Source organism: Bubalus bubalis, chromosome 3, assembly GCF_019923935.1.
Source record: "Bubalus bubalis isolate 160015118507 breed Murrah chromosome 3, NDDB_SH_1, whole genome shotgun sequence".
NCBI classification, from domain to species: domain Eukaryota; kingdom Metazoa; phylum Chordata; class Mammalia; order Artiodactyla; family Bovidae; genus Bubalus; species Bubalus bubalis.
This window is the reverse complement of record NC_059159.1, coordinates 138,843,102-138,862,925: the sequence shown is the minus strand read 5'-3', so window position 1 is coordinate 138,862,925 and position 19,824 is coordinate 138,843,102. Positions and strand designations below refer to the sequence as shown.

General features: G+C 40.4%; 1 protein-coding gene and 1 pseudogene across 8 annotated transcripts; both read left to right on the top strand.

Annotated features, from left to right (window-relative positions):
• The first annotated feature begins 50 nt into the window (after window positions 1–50).
• HNRNPK (heterogeneous nuclear ribonucleoprotein K) lies at window positions 51–12,112 on the top strand. 8 transcript variants are annotated; one of them, XM_025281953.3, is made up of 17 exons: window positions 54–188; window positions 2,085–2,163; window positions 2,272–2,356; window positions 2,760–2,857; window positions 3,498–3,554; window positions 4,983–5,026; window positions 5,902–5,974; window positions 6,504–6,575; window positions 7,072–7,185; window positions 7,517–7,645; window positions 8,144–8,451; window positions 8,577–8,631; window positions 8,934–9,017; window positions 9,295–9,310; window positions 9,402–9,469; window positions 9,873–10,042; window positions 10,757–12,112. In XM_025281953.3, exons 3-17 carry the CDS (start codon window positions 2,299–2,301, stop codon window positions 10,788–10,790), a joined length of 1,380 nt encoding a protein of 459 aa, XP_025137738.1. In that variant the 5' UTR covers window positions 54–188; window positions 2,085–2,163; window positions 2,272–2,298; the 3' UTR covers window positions 10,791–12,112. The 8 variants fall into 8 exon arrangements, with proteins under 8 accessions (XP_006059159.1, XP_025137738.1, XP_025137739.1 ...); XM_006059099.4 differs by having other exon boundaries at window positions 56–188; window positions 9,387–9,469; window positions 10,817–12,112; XM_006059095.4 differs by having other exon boundaries at window positions 56–188; window positions 9,387–9,469.
• A 325-nt stretch (window positions 12,113–12,437) lies between these two features.
• LOC102391437 lies at window positions 12,438–18,692 on the top strand (annotated as a pseudogene).
• Window positions 18,693–19,824: the final 1,132 nt, after the last annotated feature.

Below are 19,824 nucleotides of genomic sequence, written 5' to 3'. Positions count from 1 at the left end.
TGTGCGCGAGAACGGGACAGCCTTTAGTTCTCGCGAGAGCCTCCCCCCCTCCCCCCAGCCAGTGAGTGCGCGAACGAGAAAGGAGGAGGGCGCTTCAGGCGAAAGCACTGCAGACGCCATTATCCTCTGTTTCTCTGCTGCACCGACCTCGACGTCTTGCCTACTTCCCGCCTATTTGCGGCCTATAGGTAATTTAGAGTTACTGGGGCTTGGGCACTGCGGGTTCGGGCAGGGGTTTGGCCTCCCTAAAGGCTGCGTTGACTTTTTCGAAGTCTGATTTTTCTCAGGCCCTTAGCGGCCTTACAGTCTGAAGGGAGGCGCCGGCGGGGGGCGGGGTTGTCGTCTCCTCCCGCGCCTTGATTGACGCGGCCTTGGGCCAATCGCTTCGCTCTCGCGCCACCGCTGTAGCCGGTGCAGCCAATCGGGCCCGGCGGCGGCGTAGAAGAGTGCGTGGAGGCGGGGGAGGGCAGTGGGGGCCTACGCTTGTTCTCTGTCTAGCTGTGACCGGCTGAGGAGGCGCGGCGGCATAGGGACGGTACCCTTGCCGGGTGAGGAATGGGGCTGGGCGAACGGCGCGTGGGGGTGAGGGCCGGAGAGTACTTTCTCCACTTGAGGGAAGGCGTTTGGGGGCTTGGTGGTGGTTGGCGGGTTCTGGGAGGGAACGTTGCCGGGTTTCCCCTCCCCCCACCTCCGCCATTTCCCTGAGCGTATATCTGCAGTCTGCGTTGTGGTACTAGAGGCTTCGGAGAGTCGCGAGGCTTGTGCCGGTGGGATGAGTTTTGTTCTGTTGGGAACTAGGCCTTGTGTGGGAAGGAGAGGGAGCCGGAGGGCGGTAGACAACGCCGCCGCTCTCTTTGTGCGGGGCCCGCCGCACTTGGGCGCTGCGGGCCTGGGTCTGGAACGGGCGAGCTGGAAGGGTCGGGGCTGCCTTGGTTGCTTTGTCTCCCGCGGTGGGGGGAGGGCGCGGGGGACGAGGTCTCGGGACCGCGTGGTGGGTGGGGGAGGGGGTCCGCGCTCGGCTCCGCCTAGTAGCACGTAGTCGCCATTACGCGGGCCGCCATTTCCTGTCGGATCGGGCTGAGGAGAGGTGCGGCGCTGGTGCTCTCGCCTCGGGAGCTTTCTCAACCTCTGTTGCTTGGCGGTTGCCGATCCCGGTTTCGGGCGTTGCGGGGAGGAGGGCATGTTTGCCCTTGGCTGGTCGCGCATATACTTAGCGATTTTTTGGGTCTGGCGACTAAAGCACTTGGAGGATATTGGGTTTATCGTTATAAACAGCCTGCTATTTGTCGTCAACCCCCTTTATCTAAATCTTCCGTAGCACCTCAGTATTTGAGTTTGGGGCCAGGTTGGCGTTTCAGTTCCTGGGAAGAGTGGAAGGCGTAAATACTGCCATGACTGTGAGCTGTTGAGCTATTTCTCTCATAACGGGAGCCGCATGTCGCCTCCTGCCAGTCAGGAGAGGGGAGCTAAAAGGCTGTTCACAGTCCTATCGCCAGTCTGGTGGTGCTGAAATTGTCAGGTTATACCGCTTTTAACGTAATTTGAAATATCCCGCTAGTGATGTTATTGGTGTTCAAGGGTTGTTAGTCGAGTACTACAGGCAGTTTGGGTGTACTCCTGTTTGAGGTTTGCCTGTTTATCGCTCCAGTAGATTGGCCAGACGGTTGGGTATGGCTTGAATTTGCCTTTATATTTCAAGTAGACTTTTCAAGTCACCGGTGGAAAGAAACCCAGAAGTTTAGAATCCAGATGTAAAAATAATTTATGCATATATTTATAAATGGGTACTTTGGGGAGCATTATTCGAGACTCATTACTCGGGGGCTTAAATGCCTTATGCGTCTGGTTTCTGTGTATTTATGTAAAACATTGTTGTGGTGGAACTTGATCCAAAATTACGGTATTTTTTTCTTTTACAGAAAAATTAGATAGGTCTTTTGAATTGTGTTTTAGGGCGGTCCTTTGGAAATTTAAGATGCTAAAATAAGTTTTAGAAATGGCTCTTTTTGTTGTGTTCAAATCTGTAGTCATTAGTATTCGGTAATAACCAAAAAAGCAAAACTGATTTGTGTTGGTTTTCGTAGGCTACTACAGCACTAGGGTGTCAGTTGGTCCCGCCCAGAACACTTCAGTTCTGCCCTGGAAGGATATATTTAATAACTGGTACGTTCTGGAAATAGTCATTTCTTTCCCTTGTTTGTAATATTTAGTACGCTGCACAGCCTACTTTCCAAGAAACCAAGTGTACTAGCCTCTTTATTTTTTTAACAGATTGGTGTGTCCCTTGAATACAAGAAAATGGAAACTGAACAGCCAGAGGAAACCTTTCCCAACACTGAAACCAATGGAGAATTTGGTGAGAAAACATTTTGACGTTTTTTTTGTTTTGTTAATTTCATTATTTTCCCTGAGATCCTTGTTAGTTACTTTTTTGAACTAGAAGTTAACTGTCACTTGCCTAGGTGAGGAAACTGATTAAAAGAAAGCCAGTAAATACAAGTTTTTTTCTTGGATTTAGAAATTTCTAATCCTTTGATGTGCTGTCACAATAAATCTCGTGTTTAGAAAATTAAGGGAGTGTATTTTGATTTAAAAGTTGAAGATTGCCCTTTTTTTTTTTTTTTTTAACAAGCTTTAACAATTCCTTCAAAGGGAATGGAGTTAAATGTTAAATCTGTAGGTTAAAACTAAAATGTGATTAAAGGTACCCTTTCTTGAAGATGCTGGTGCTCTCTGAAACCTAAACTGTTAATTTTTAGGTAAACGCCCTGCTGAAGATATGGAAGAGGAACAAGCTTTTAAAAGATCTAGAAACACTGATGAGATGGTTGAATTACGCATTCTGCTTCAGAGCAAGGTATAGATTTTATTCTTGAAATTGTTTCTTACTCAAAGTAGAAATTAAGGAAAATGTTTGAGCCTTCTGGGAAGCCTTCAGAAGGCTGCAGAATGTAAAATAATTGTGTGGCTGTTTCTAAACAGACTTTTTAGGTCATGGTAATTATTTTGCTAATGATTAAAATGAAAGCCCTTAACACGGTGGACTACTACAAGCCTAATTAGGAGATGGGTGTGGATGGTCCTTATAGCATTAATGTCTTAAAGATAGTATTTTTTATTTCATTGTGGGTTCATTAGATAACATCCTGATTGGCAGCTTACTTAACTGATAATATAGCTAAAAAATGTGAAAGTATCTGCTAGAATTTAAGTTAATTGACTTGCAAACGGGTATTGTAAATTTGGTGCCAGTGCTTAAGATTTATACTCAGTATATTTCTGGCATTCTGAATATTTCAAAGCTCTGTCTAGGTATTTAGTCCCCGGAGCATGTAACATAAACTCTTGGTTTTTGTTTAAACCTTGTGGTTTTAATATCCCCAAATAGATTTCCATTGCTATAACCAAACGAGGTTAGATACGCTAGGCTTGTTGTGGTGTTTGTTTTTGACTAAAAGGTTAAGAAGACACACTAAGTTTCTTTTTATCTTCTCCAGAATGCTGGGGCAGTGATTGGAAAAGGAGGCAAGAATATTAAGGCTCTCCGTACAGACGTAAGTATTAAAGAGTTTAAACTACTACACAGGCAGCTTCAGTTTATGTGTTTTTAGAAATTTAAAGATTTGCATCATAGAAATCATTTAATAGCCTAGATACAAGCCTTTTATAATAATTGAATACATAGGTAATTCTAAAGATTTGCCATTCCTAACAAAGCCCAGATTGAGTTGGGGGGGGTCTATTATTAAACCTCCTCACTTTCTAATAACGTTACACCAAATTATTCACTTCAAGCAAGATAACATCTTAATTAGAAATAACAGTATAAAACCCCTTAATTGCACCATTTCCCATGTGTGAATCAAGTACAGTAGTACTGAAAACCGTTGCAGGTGGCTGATTAAACTCCATATTTTTATTCCCTTTTTTCCCCCCCAATTTGCCCATCTGTTCTTGAACAGTTTGCACAAGGAGCACAAAGAAGTTGAGGTTGCATGATTTAGATATGGGTAAAGAATAGAGTAGGCACTTAATTTTATAACTGGGTGACCGTCTGTCAATGCTGATAATTTGTGTCTTCATATTTTATAGTGGGTTGACTCTTGTGATTAGACACATTAAATGTTGGTATCACCAGAAGTGAGCATATTTATAGGACTTGGCTACACCAAATTTCTTAATTTTTTTTCTCATGTTACACACTCTTGATGTTTCCTTGCTGAAGTTGAGGCAAATAAGAACTTTGTGTTGAAAACTTATTTGATAGTATTTCATTTCTCTCTTGGTCGCAGATCTTTGTATGTTCCTCTTGATTACTGTAAACTGAACTTAAAAATTTAAATTTTACAAACTTGCCTGTTAGGATCTAGGAATGCGTTTTAAACCTCCAGGAAACCAAATTAGTCATTTAAGTTAGGATTTTTGGTGGTGTGAGAATTTTTGTCTTTTATAAACCTCTTTCCTCTTAATCCAGATGTTCTGTATAATTATCTGGGTTAATAATTTCCCCATTTCCTCGAGAATTCAAGTCATGACAGGTTTTGTGTCTACCCTCATGAGCCAGCCTGCTACTGAAACATCGTTTGTTTTTTAAAAGTACCATCATTAAAGGTCCTTAAATGTTAAGCCACAGTCAGATATAGAGAAGTCCATTATTGTGTTAGTCTTCAGAACAACTTAAGCTTGTTTCATTAATTGAGAGTATGAGTATAGTTTGTATTAAATTAAAATTTATTGCTTTTCCCCCTTTTCCCTCTCCTTGTTTTTTTGGCCATATATCTCCGTTGCCCATGTACTGGATCGACTTACCCCTGCGTTGCCCACCATGACGTTGGCCCATCCGCCCCTGAACGCCCATGTGAAAACCCTGGTTGGCTATGCCCAAAAATGTGCTCGTTGCCAAACGGGTACCATACTTGACAACTTCTGATTGAATGCCCATGCCCAATGCCAACATCCACGAACGCCAATGACCAATGCAGTACAATGCCAGTGTTTCAGTCCCAGACAGCAGTGGCCCCGAGCGGTATGTCCCAACAGTTTATGCCTCACTGCCTGATTAGAAAGAGAGAAATGTATTTTATTACCTGCCTTTTATATAATTAAATAGTATCCCCTTTAGACGGTGTATTGTTTTTCAAGTTTCTGTCTTATTTTCCCCATTAAGTCTTTTTGTCACTGAACTTTTACCGTGAGTTGCCCACCCAAACGATCCACTAATTTTATTTCAATGGAAGGAGCACAGCTTCAAGTGTTGCATATTTGCTGCATTGTAAATCAAATTGTTACCGAAACAGTCTCTCGCTCTGTCTTTGTGGCCCACCTTGCTTCCCAACATTGCCTGTTCATAATTTTTTCTGATGAAATGCTAACTCTGGTTCACTTTCCTTCACTTCTCATTTGTGTTGTCTTTGTTTTTGTCTCGCATTTGTATTTGTTTTCTTGCAGAGCCCATTAGTGATCTAATTTCTAACTGGTATCCATAACCTTACTCCAAATACAGTGTTTACCACTTGCATATTCCCCTACTTTGCCTGAGAGAAGGTGTGCCAGTTTTTCCAATGTAACAGCGAGGGTATCCTTAATTAACTTAGTGGTGGCGGGGAACATAAATATTCAACTCTGCTTCAGTTCTGGTCAATTTATTGCCCACTTAATCTGAGCCCTTCCAAGAGCCCATTCTCTCTGTCTCTCTGCAAGTCTCCTAATATTGTTACCATGTTTGTATTGGGCATAAAACAAAATGCATGTGAAAAATGTATAAATAGGCTACTTTAAATGGGGACTATTAAATAATTGTATGTTCATCTCTGTAAAAGTTTGACTATTGTTGATGACCACAAAACTCATTTTTCTTTTCCACCTTTTTTTGTACTATCTGGTATTTGTGGTGTTTGACAGCATATTGAGTATCAGTGCTGATATTGAAACGATTGGAGAAATTCTGAAGAAAATCATCCCTACCTTGGAAGAGGTAGGCTCATTTTTTAAATGTATTTCGCAATGGGGGGTGCTTAATATATTTAATGGGGCAAAATGGGGGAGGTGGAAAGACACTGGACATAATAGATTTTTAGCAGCAATGTGTTACACTCTGCTGCTTAAAGTGCAGGATTCTTTTACATCCCACATTACTTGTTTAAAAATGTAGTCTAGCCATTCTGGAGTAGATAGGAACTACCTGTGGTTGTGCACATTCATGGAGTTTAGCATGCATATTATGGGCTTTATTTTTAGAAGAGGTTTTGAGTTAGACTACTGACTGTGAGACTATGTTGGAAAGGACTATGTTTGATCTAGTTTGAGTATTTTTAAATTCTGTGTAATCTTGTTTGCTAGGTGTACAGAGAAAAGCATTGTATGTTGATTGTTAGTGTAGATAAGCAATTTCTTGTTATTTAATGATAGTCGTGAAATATGTTGTAGTAGCTTTACCAATATATGCGACAATAGCCTGATCACACTAGACACTTAACCTATTACTCTTATTTTTCTACTTTCAGGGCCTGCAGTTGCCATCACCCACTGCAACCAGCCAGCTCCCGCTCGAATCTGATGCTGTGGAATGCTTAAATGTATGTCATAGTGCCATTGAACCCCACTGAAGTATGGAGCCTGGCCCATAGGATCGATTTTATTTTCAACATAGTGTACTTTTCCCGTCTCTATAGAAAAAGGCTTAAAAAGATGATAAATGAATGGTCTTACAACTCACTGTTGACCCTGCTCCATGCTGCAGTGGGAATTAACTACATTTGCAAAGTGCTTTGCAGTCATTTTTATTATGGTGTTATTTGAATGTTAATAATAATTTTGTGGTAACAGCGACATGCTAAATGGCTGCAGTGTGGGTATGGTGTTGCAGGACCTGAAAATAAAATAGTTTTTTAAGGTGGTGCAGAATGTCCTTTTTGGGCCTGGCTATTGAGGATAATAGCACATAACTGGTAAAGTTATTGAAATATAAATTCAGGTTGCTCACTGCAACAGTATATTGGTATGCTTATAGCAGATAAGTGTGTATTGGGGAATCCTTGATTTGGAACTGAAATTCTGTAACTCCCTCCACAGTACCAACACTATAAAGGAAGCGACTTTGACTGCGAGTTGAGACTGTTGATTCATCAGAGTCTGGCAGGAGGAATTATTGGAGTCAAAGGTGCTAAAATCAAAGAACTTCGAGAGGTAAAGCCAGTGTTTTGTTTTCTGCTGAATTATTGGAAAATAGTTGTTTTAAGGATTTGGTAGGCTTTTCTCATTCCCTCTTTTGAGTTTCCTCCCCCTAAGATTATGTAGTTTGCTAATTAAGATATAGTAGAATGGCTTGGCCATACTAGACAAGTTATTTGCCAAAAGTGTATTGCAAAGCCCAGCCCTTACTAACAAGGTTTTACATGGGGGGAAATTTTACTAAAATATAAATTAAATCTGTCTAAGCCTAGAACTTTTTTTTTCTTTAGTGCATTTCCTTTTTTTCTGATTGATTAATGCTGCTTATTTTGTAAACCTATTGCAGAATACTCAGACAACAATCAAGCTTTTCCAGGAATGTTGTCCTCAATCTACTGACAGAGTCGTTCTTATCGGAGGAAAACCTGATAGGGTTGTAGAGTGCATAAAGATCATCCTTGATCTTATATCAGAGGTACCTTCAGAACTCTTTTATTTACATTTAATTTCACAAAACAGATTTCTTACTCAAAAGTAATTTCAGAAGGCAAAGACAAATTACTTTTCCCTAACAATTTCTATCACTCTGCTTTCCCATCAATTTAATTTAGAAATACTTTGGGAGAATCTGTACTATTGTCTTTTGATTGTTAGTGAGGTTTTTTTTAAATAACTTTTGATCATTCAAATGAAGTTTGTATGGTTCCTCTATAGTACTAGATGGTGATCCCCAATCCCCATTGTGAAATTGAAAGGAATTTGTGGTCTGTTAACGCTAAGGGTAAAATTAAACTGTTGCCTCACTAGCAGTAAAATTCCCAATTTTTTTAATTTCAAACTCCTGTCCCTATCCTTAACCACAAGTATCTCCCAAGAGAAATACAAAGTGCTTGAAGTTTTCTGTTAAAAGAATTACTAATGTGAACTAAGGTTTTTTTCCTCAATCTATAAAGTTGCTGTGTTTTTCTTTCAGTCTCCCATCAAAGGACGCGCTCAGCCTTATGATCCCAATTTTTATGATGAAACCTATGATTATGGTGGTTTTACAATGATGTTTGATGACCGCCGTGGACGTCCTGTGGGATTTCCCATGCGGGGAAGAGGTGGTTTTGACAGAATGCCGCCTGGTCGGGGTGGGCGTCCCATGCCTCCCTCCAGAAGAGATTATGATGATATGAGCCCTCGTCGAGGACCTCCTCCACCCCCTCCCGGACGAGGTGGCCGGGGAGGTAGTAGAGCTCGGAATCTTCCTCTTCCACCACCACCACCACCTAGAGGAGGGTAAGTTTCTTTCATCCACACATTAACATACAAGAAGCAGCACTTCACAGATAGAAGGGGGTAGGTTTTCATTTCAAATACTTCAAACACATGACCAGCTGAGATTACAATTACTATGCTTGCAGAGATCTAATGGCCTATGACAGAAGAGGAAGACCTGGAGACCGTTATGATGGCATGGTAAGAACTTTGATACTTCATTAATGTATTTATGAGAGCTAAAGGGTTTAAAAGTCAGCTAACATTTTATTGAATGTGTTAACTGAAGAACTTGTCTTACAAATATACTCTGTTAATCACTTAAATCATTGTTTCTGTTTGTCTGCTGGGATATTAGGACTTGTTCCACTCTGTTTGCCCCTAAAATACATGATTACTGAAAACTTTTATGTAGAGTCATGAAGTAGAAATTGATGTATAAAAATGGTGGCTCTGACAAATACCATGCAGTTTGATGTTAATAGTTTTCTCTCTCAACACAGGTTGGTTTCAGTGCTGATGAAACCTGGGACTCTGCAATAGATACATGGAGCCCATCAGAGTGGCAGATGGCTTATGAACCACAGGTTGAGTATCATGGGTGTTTATGTTAATAATCTTAAAGTGCTTGTTTACTCACCAATTAAATATTTTATTTCCCCCATATAACATTTTTGTTTCTTGGAACGCTGTGTACCTGAATGGTTTCTTCCCCTGAAGATTATTTTCTGAAATTGGCTTACTAGGGAATATACGGGAGGGCTTTGGTTACTTAAAATAACTGGGGGTTTTTTAGAAATGTGTTTAATTACCTAAAGTTTGGAAGGCAAAGTAATTTTCTGTTTTTGTCTGTTCTGTTTTTAGGGTGGCTCTGGATATGGTAAGTTTTCTTCTTTCTGAAATCAAATATTATTTCATGCTTTGTATATGAACTTAATACTCATTATTTAAATCAGATTATTCCTATGCAGGGGGTCGTGGCTCATATGGTGATCTTGGTGGACCTATTATTACTACACAAGTAACTATTCCCAAAGATGTAAGTATTTTTAATATTATATGAGTCATTTTTATGAGTTTTCTGACTTAACGAAGGTTTTAACAAAAGTATTCCCTTTAAGGATTAAAATTGTGTTTCAAGAACTTCAGTGAAGTGTTCTCCAGTTTAAGCCTTGTCAAACAGTGTTCAGTGCTATTAAAAGCAATTATCAGGGGTTTGAGCCCCTGGTTCATTTATTAACGGAAATGTCAGTGGGTGGTGTAAATAGGTTGTAATTCAAACTCTGACTGGTTGGAGGGCATTAAATTAACACAGTATAGTCAATAAGTTGTACAAGAATGTTCTTGATGGTCACTGAACATACAGGGTAGGGTGTTTTGTTGTTGTTTTTTGTTTTTTTTTTAAGTATATCATAAACACTTGCTTTTAAAAATCTTTGCAGTTGGCTGGATCTATTATTGGCAAAGGTGGTCAGCGGATTAAACAAATCCGTCATGAGTCAGGAGCTTCGATCAAAATTGATGAGCCTTTAGAAGGATCCGAAGATCGGATCATTACCATTACGGGAACACAGGACCAGATACAGAATGCACAGTATTTGCTGCAGAACAGGTCAGTTTGTTTAGCTTTATGTTATTAGCCTACACATACTAAAACCTTAAAAAGCTTCTCTTTCTCAGCTGATTTTTCTTTTAGAAGCCATGGTGTCTCAACCTTTTGGGGACCTAACTTCTAAACATTCTAATAGCTTTGCTTTAATTTTCTTCTGCCTTCTTGCTAAAACACGAAGACATTCGATACTAATCTTACTGGAAGAAGCCTTAACCAAGCAAACTTCTCATTTTTCTGGTGAAAACTGCTGCCAAAACCACTTGTTACAAATTACACAGAGCCTGTAGAAAATGTAGAAGATTCAGTGGATGTTGGTCTAGTTCTGTGTGGAAGACTAGTGATTTTGTTGTTTTTAGATAACTGAATCGACAACAAATCACAGTCTGCCATATGGCACAGGCCATGCCTCTACAGGACAAATGATTGGTGCTGTAAAATGCAGCAATTCACACCTTAACTGGCATTTCTTTGTCTTTTCTACCATATATTAACAATTCTGCTCTACTAATGTCTGATTTACTATTAATCTTTTTTCTTGGACTTTACATTGCTCTAATTTGTAATTACTAATGTTTTAGTTCTTATCTCTAATTGTGTAATGGACATGTTTATCATTTTAATTTAGCATTGAAATTGTCTTAATGTTGATTAAGATTGATTAAGATGTTACGAACAAAAATTCTAATTCGTACTTTTTTTTCTTTTCTTTTATAGTGTGAAGCAGTATGCAGATGTTGAAGGATTCTAATGCAAGATATTTTTTCTTTTTTATAGTGTGAAGCAGTATTCTGGAAAGTTTTTCTAAGACTAGTGAAGAACTGAAGGAGTCCTGCATCTTTTTTTTTTTATCTGCTTCTGTTTAAAAAGCCAACATTCCTCTGCTTCATAGGTGTTCTGCATTTGAGGTGTAGTGAAATCTTTGCTGTTCACCAGATGTAATGTTTTAGTTCCTTACAAACAGGGTGGGGGTGGGGGAGGGTGTGCGAAAACTAACATTGAAATTTTGAAACAGCAGCAGAGTGAGTGAATTTTAATTTTTGTTCATTGTTGGTGGTTTAAAGAAGTCCCCCCATGTAATTAATGTGAACACTTTGCTTTGTGGTCACTGTAACATTTGGGGTGGTGGGACAGGGAGGAAAAGTAACAGTAGTCCATATGTCCCTGGCATCTATTCAGAGCAGTGTGCAGAATGTAATGCTCTTTTGTAAGAAACGTTTTATGATTTTTAAAATAAATTTAGTGAACCTATTTTTGGTGGTCATTTTTTTTAAGATGGTCATTTTTCAAATGGCTGAATTCCCTCCAACCTACCCCCAAACGGAACACTAAGTTTAATTTTCAGTCCTCTGTTGGATATAAATAAATGGCATCTCTTCTTGGACTTAGGCAAAATATCTTGACAATACTCAGTTCTGGTGATTCTTAATGATTTGAAGTCCATTGCTTGGGAGGAAATTCCACCACACATTCATGCTTATAATAAGCTGGGGATTTTTGTTTGTTTTTGCAAATGCTTGCCCCTACTTTGCAACGATTTTCTGTTCGTAATTCTGAAGAACCAAGGTGGGGAGCAACACAACCGATGGAATAGTGGTATAAGTTTATACCAGAAGCTTAATGACAAGTTTTATCAATCAGAATAATACTTGGTTATGGAAGTGACTGATGCTAAATAAATTCTGATTATTTTTTATTAGATAATTTCTCACATATAGACTTAACTGTCAGCTTGGTAGTGTCTATTAGTTAAACTTTGTAAAATATATATATATTCTTGTTTTTCCATTGTATGCAAACTGAAAGAAAAAGATGTACCATTTCTCTGTTGTATGTTGGATTATGTAGGAAATGTTTGTGAACAATTCAAAAAAAAAGATGAAAAAAATTCCTGTGGATGTTTTGTGTAGTATCTCTTGGCATTTGTATTAATAGTTAAAGTTCACTTCCAAATAAAACTCCCATAATGCTAGATTTGATGTGTGCCCAATTTTGAACAAGAGTTGATTGACACCTGTAAAATTTGTTAAAACGTTCCTCTTGTAAGGAAATACAATAATCTTAAATTATGTATTTTTTTGTGTGAAGTGTTTTTCTAGCATTTATAAATCAGATTTCATGGGGGTGGTAAACTGAAAAAGTCTTCCTGTTCTCATATTACCTGTGATATGCTTGCAGATTCTTAGGTTTCTATCTTTAAAATAGCTCTGGTTTGTTGGGATAATTTTTTTTCCCCCTGGTTCTTGGCTCATAAGTCAGGTGCTACCGGTTAACTTCGAATTTGTCTAGAAAGCCTGAGAACGTGGAGAATAATTCATGGATGCAATTCTAAGTTTCAAGAAAACATACATGATAGGCTGAAGTGAGCAGAATTTTCTGAAATGTGTGAGCAGTACACATGAAGGTGTTTAATGTTTTAGTGATAGCCCTCTTAGTTCAAGGATGCGGGGGCGGGGTGGTGGTGCAGTGAGTGTTCTCTTGATAAGTGACAGTGGTATCACAACATTACTTAATGCTACCTGTGACGAGGTTTTCTCAAAGATGAAATTAGTCTGAATTGCCACCTGGGTGTTGGTTAGCTTTCCGCTTCTGTATTTTAAGCATGAGTAAGCTTGGGTTGCTGAGGGTAGTGTAACCTATTCATGTTGAAATGAGACCTTCCTCTGGAGAAAGATTATCAGTAATGATATTTTAGTCAAATTGTAATTCTATTGGAGGGAAGTATCCCTGGAGAGAATACAGGCTTTCAAAGTTTTCACTTGTCATTCAGGAATTAATTATATAAATAGACTGGTGAAAGTGTACTTTAAGTTTTTTTGAATGAACCAGCAGTTACTCTTGTCCAACCACTGGAATACACAGAATCTTTTAGGAAAATCAAGTTTTTCTCTTAACCCTATCAATGATTGTCTCAAAATGTAAAACACCTTATATTGTTGGTACTCTGAAGGGAATTACTGTTCCACATAAAAGGAAATTCAGTCTTGGTGTGTTGAGTGTAAATTAGCCTTAAATGCTATATTTTATTTATCAAGGTTTGCCCATTGTTAGCAAATTTGAAGTGAAACTGATGACTTGGGGTGGGGGGGGGGGGGCTGTGCCACACACTGCAGGATCGTAGTTCCCAACAAGGGATCTGAACTCCACATCCCCTGCAGTGGAAGCCCAGAATGTTGTTAACCACTGGACTGCCAAGAAAGTCCCAGCCTAACTTGTTACGGAGGCACTGAACCGTTAGGAAGCAATATTGCAATGTCAAACTATTCTAGGACCACCATCAAAATCAACAGTGCTTGATAAACATGAGAATTTTGGGATCACAAAGTATTTAATTCCTGAGGTGTACATTGTAGCTCCTGAAGAGGCAGTGGTTAGCAAAGCTATTTGGAGAGACCAATAATTACACCAGTAAACATGGAGCAGGAAGGTTCATAGTACTCTTACGTGTTTAAGAAGCAGAAACCAACATCCGTTCATGCACATGAATGTTTATAAATTAACAAGCATGTTACTTAAAACGTCAAACTAGGAATTACAATGTGTTGAATAAAATTATGTACTCGAATCCTCTTAGATTAAAAAAATGGGGCATTATATACACAAGTGAACATCATTTACCCAAGCCAGACGTTGGTACTTCAGTCATTTGACTTGTGAGAAATGGATACCTGGAAAATTAAAGCCCAGGCATGTATACGTTTGTCTATATGTAGAATGGGGAGCTAATCTGAATCAAGGTGGTAGGATGTGCAAGTACACATTGGAAAATGTAAAATGCAAACATTTTGTGGGGTTGGGCTTCCCTGTTTGCTAACTGAACAACATGCACTAGCAACAGTGTTGGGGTAAAATGATATACTAGCTACCCTATGACCTCAAAGCTTTCTATTCTCAACCTCACTTTGTCCAAAACGAGTAAGAATTTCCTAACCTCCCTCTATATCTCTCCCCGCTATTTCTCCCTGTAGCTCTCCCCACTATTTCTCCCTGCTTCCCCAAACTCAGGCCTATAACCCAAGAACCTGTAATTAGGGATAAAGGTTTGGTCACCAAAACGTCACGCTTTTCAAAATTTTCCCCATCCACCTCCCCTCCCCCACACACCGTTTTTTTTTCGTAGGCCTTCAGGCGGGCTCTTAGTTTCCTGACAAGGGACTAAACCTGTGTGCTTATGCATTGGAAGCTCAGAGTCCTAACTACTGGGCTACCAGGAAATTCCCCATTTTGCCCTTTGGGATATTTTAGTCCCTTTGCTCCTTTTTACCCTGAAGTCTTGCTACCATTGAAGACAGGCTTCATTGAAAAGGAAGGGCCACCTTGTTTACCTAGAAAGAAGAAAGGGTATATATAGTAGGGAAGGAAAGCATATAATACCCGCTTCTCAGACCAAAGGAGGATAACTGATTTTGATAGTAATGAGGCAGATTTGGCAGAAAGTAGAAAGTGCTAGCTAGGTCCCTCCAAGACCTCCCTAGGGTTCAGCATGGGGCAGGGCAAGTGAGAGCAGAAATTTCAGATAGGTTAAGTAAGAAGCCAAACACAAGACTGATTTCTATCTGGAACCCTGCTAAGTGTTCCTATGACCACATAAACTAGTAAAGCACAGCAGAATGAAGGCATATCATGTTTGGCAGAGAGAACCTGAGATTTCTCTCGTTATCTCAGAATTCCCTTTGCTTCCTATGTGGCATAAGAGGAACACCAGTTAAGTGCTACAGGGCTTTCCATAGGGCCACCATGATGAAAGGGGACAGTTACTGCATAGCGGGAGCAATATGGTAGACAGCTCAGCCAGAGACTGGTTGGAGACAGAGCAGAATCTCAAAGGATTGTCAATACCAGTGAAAGCCAAATGAGATCAAGTTGGTCAAGGAAAACCACTGAGCTGAGTGCTGGAGAAACCAGACCACCAGTTACGCTAGGTTTGGTTATTCAGTGGTAACCATAGGGAGAATAGATGCCAAAATTAAGACACGAGACAAGGCCCTTCACTTTCATTATCAGAAAACCTAAACCTTCTGCAGTCAGACCTCAAAAAGTCTTGGAAAGGTGGAGGTCAAGAGCTTTTAGTGCAAACAGCCTTAAAGGTCAGATCTTGAACTGAATAATTATCTACCTTGAGTTAGATCATTTTAAACTGGAGGAGATCAACCTACTTTTACTTAGCAAGTTTATGTGTTTCTTCTAAAGTCAATGGGAGTTCAAAATTACCAAGGAAGAGGGTATAAGGGAATTTGAGACCTCTAGAAATCTCTTAAAAGCAGAAGAGGTCAAGCTAATACTACCTTACCTACATATGTTCCAGGTGGAGGTGGCCCCAGTTGGGTTAGAGCCTTTATTCGGTAAGATCAGGTGACCTTTTTAATCGAGATCATTTATTCATACCTGTGTTTCAAACTGGCACCAAATCTGTGTACAGTTTGGACTTCAGAACTCTGTGGAATCAGACTGAGACCACATCATGGCTTGACTGATTCCCTGCCTTATCCTGCTGCCCTCACTCCGTTTATCTGAGAGCAATTCCCCAGCACATCCCTGGTGCAAGAATCCCTGGGTTGGGCTCTGCTTCTAGGGGTTTGATCTAAGACAGCTGAGCTGGAGCTAGAGCAAAAATTTATTTCACTTAGACATCCTTGACATAGATTTTGATGCAGTAAGTCATGAGACATTGAATTATCTCCTGAAGAAGGAGTGAGAATTTTTTTTACTTAATGAGGAATAGCTGCATTCTATTAGGCAGGAGTATTTTTGAAGGTATATATATATGGGAACAAAATTTTTTTGATGCTGAACAGCCATAAGGGTGAATTTTATTAAATAATACAGCATCAGTTTTTCTTTTCTAATAGAACCCAGGTTTATTTTTAGACTTTTTCTCTCCCAGTTGTATAGACTTCATGAGATAGAAATCTTGGTCATTTGAGATGCCTTATCACCCAAAAGTGTAGGCATTTGACCCAGGCTTGCACTTTGTCCTGGGAATTTGTACCTTGAACAAAATAATGGAAACAAGGTAAAATTATCATATTTTTTCAGCAGCATCAGTAAAACCTTGGGTGGTTCCTGCTCTCAATATTCTAGAACTGCCTGATTTCTGTTTACATATCTCGTTCCCCAGCCTTCCCTTCCATCCCAAGAGATTTTTCACAACTTTCTCATTTTATTTTTTTTATATTTATTTGTTTATTCAGCTGCACCAGATCTTAGTTCCTGCACATAGGATCTTTAATTGAGTCATGTGAACTCTTAGTTGGGGAATCTAGTTCCCTGACCAGGTATTGAACCCAGGCCCCCTGCCTTGGGAGTGCAGAGTCTTAGCCACTTGATCACCAGGGAAGTCCCATTCGTGACTTTTTTAAAAATTAATTTTCCTTAAATTAATTAGCTGATCACTTGCTATTATAAGCAGCCCATCAAATGAAGAGTCTTTTAAATTTTTTATTGAGACATAGTTGAGGTACAATATTATATAAGTTGCAGGTGTACAATATAGTGAGTTACAATTTTTAGTTATACAATATAGTTATTATAAAATATTTGCTATATTCTCTGTGTATAGTATATATCCCAGTAGCCTATTTATTTTACACATAGTAGTTTGTACCTCTTAATCCACTACCCCAGTCTTGCCTCTCCCTGTTTCCCTCTTCCCACTCCTAGCCACTGATTTGTGCTGTATAAATCTACTTCTGTTTTATTATATTTGCTAGTTTGTTGTATTTTTTATATTCCATGTGTTAGTGATATCACACAGTATTTGTCTTTCTCTGTCTGGCTTATTCCACTAAGCGTAATTTCTCCAAGTCCATCCATGTTGTTGCATTAAGGGGCTTTTCTTGTACAGGCAGCATTGCTAATTTCAGGGAGGAGAGCCACAAAGTATGGGTGACAGCTTCCTGCTCCACCTCAGCTGCCACTACTGCAACCAGTGTCACTTGGGCCTTCACAGTGATGCCATTTTGGGCATAAATCAGTCATTTTCTAGGAGAGTGCCAGGCCTTATCTCAAGGCTGCCACTGAACATACAGAGCAACTATCAATGTGCCCTAAGTTTCTGGCTTTCTCTTTCACTTTCAGACTTTGATGAAATACCACACCTCACAGGCAGTGGATCTGCCTTCCCTAACAGTCACCGAAGCGCTGCATGATGCAATCTGAAATGCTAGTGAAGTTAACTCCCAGCAGGGAAGTTCAGTTCAGTTCAGTTCAGTTGCTCAGTCATGTACTCTTTGCAGCCCCATGAACTGCAGCATGCCAGGCTTCCCTGTCCATCACCAACTCCCGAAGCCTACACAAACTCATGTCCATCACGTCAGGGATGCCATCTGAGCATCTCATCCTCTGTTGTCCCCTTCTCCTGCCTTCAATCTTTCCCAGCATCAGGGTCTTTTCAAATGAGTTGGATCTTCGTATCAGGTGGCCAAAGTATTGGAGTTTCAGCTTCAGCATCAGTCCTTCCAATGCATGTTCAGGACTGATTTCCTTCAGGATTGACTGGTTGGATCTCCTTGCAGTCCAAGGGACTCTCAAGAGTCTTCTCCAACACCAAAGTTCAAAAGCATCAATTTTTCGTTGCTCAGCTTTCTTTATAGTCCAACTCTTAACATGCCCAGCAGGGAAACCTCTGGCCAAAAGGAAATAGAAGAGAGATACTGACTGCCCACTGATAGAGCCTCTCTGGCCAACTCCACCTATGCCACTATCTGAAGACACCTGGAGGTAGGTGGTCAATTTCAGCTCAGGGCAACAAGCTACTGAGCTCTGTGTTGTTAGAGATATAGAAAGAATTATTAGGCCACAAAGAGCTGGCATTCATGTTCTTGAAATGAGCTACAGCCTATCAGCTTTAGCTAAGATTAATAACATATAGAATCTTGTGCAGAAATTGTTAGCCATTCCAGACAATGATTTTTGTGCAAAGAGGAGGGTTGGATGAGCCAGTTCCATGCTATCCCCTTAAGCCTGATTGACCTGAAAGTAGGAAGGTGTGCCAGCCATTTGACGACAAGAGCTTGGTCACCTAAGGCCCCAGAAGCCTTGAAGTTTGGGAACTGTGAATGTTATCCATTCTAAACTTAGAAGTTACAGGAAAATTCTGAATCCAAGACCCTGGAACCTCAATCAGGTCACCTCTGCATGTATTACTGCACAAATGAGACCAGGCCCAGAGCAGAATTTTGCTTTGTTCCTGATGTCAAAGGAGCAGTGGCTGCTTTTTGACATGTCCTCAAATTTCCCATATAAACCAGTTTGATGTTTAAAAGTTTGGTGTGATTTTTGATGGTGCCCAGAAGAATGCTGGCTCTGTAGGGGTCACAGTGGTGATATTTCAAGATATCCTGCTAGGGTTTGCCCTCAGAGAGTGCCCTTCCCTTGTGGAATACAAAGTGCAGGCCGGAAACAACACTTTATTCAACACAACTCCCTACCTTGTTTCTACAGCATCAGCTTGGTCTTGGAGTAGATCAAGAATAACAGTGGCAAAGGACTTCCCTGGTGACCCAGTGCTTAAGACACCATGTTTCCACAGCTGCTGCTACTGCTGCTAAGTCACTTCAGTCGTGTCCGACTCTGTGTGACCCCATAGACGTCAGCCCACCAGGCTCCCCCGTCCCTGGGATTCTCCAGGCAAGAACACTGGAGTGGGTTGCCATTTCCTCCTCCAATGCATGAAAGCGAAAAGTGAAGTCACTCAGTCATGTCCGACTCTTAGCGACCCCATGGACTGCAGCCTACCAGGCTCCTCCATCCATGGGATTTTCCAGGCAAGAGTACTGGAGTGGGGTGCCATTGCCTTCTCCGATGTTTCCACTACAGGGGTGCAGGTTTGATCTCTGGTCAAGGAAGTCACCCCCTCAAAAAAAAAAAAAAAAAGAAAGAATAACAGTGGTGAAGCAGCCATGAAGCTTAGTTCCATCAAATCTCAAATGATGTATCATATTATTGATAATTCTGAAGGATTCTATGTATATCTAGTGAAACCCAGAATAGAAGCAAGATGAATATTTCACTCTGCAATGGAGATGCCGCTTTAGAATAAAAGATTTCTTGATAAAGCTCTTGAATTCAATATAATCTCCTTGAAAGGGCATGGGTCTGTGGGAGGTATCATGGCTTCTTTGAATAATGATGGCAGGATAGAAGATGTTCAGAAGTTGGTAGCCTCCATGAAATATTCTTTGGAGATGTATCAGTGACGAACACATCCTAACCAATATGCACTCTGTCCTTGAATAATGTACAAAGTTTAAAGTAACTTGGGAATTGCTCCAAAAAACCTTAACAAACATGGCATTTTTCTTGAATAGACATGTTTATTATGGCTTCCCATGTGGCTCAGTGGTAAAGAATCCGCTTGACAATGGAGAAGAGAAACGTTCTGTCTCTGGGTCAGAAAGACATAGATTCTTCATTTTCAAGGAACAACAGTAAAACATCCACAGCTGGTGGGACTTGCATGCATGTCATCAGTTGCTTCAATCGTGTCCAGCTCTTTGCAACCTCATGGACCATAGCCCACCAGGCTCCTCTGTCTGAGGGATTTCCCAGGCCAAGAATACTAGAGTGGGTTGGGTTGCCATTTCCTCCTCCAGGGGATCTTGCCGACCCAGGGATCAAACCCACATCTCCTGCATTGCGGGCAGATTCTTTATCACTGAGTCACCAGGGATTCCCCACTTGAACTGAAGTGTTTGAGAAATCTTCCTCTTACTTTTCTAACAAACTAGCTTAGGTTGCCTTTGCTGCTACTTTTTCTAGCTAGATCTCAGTATTCAGACTTGATT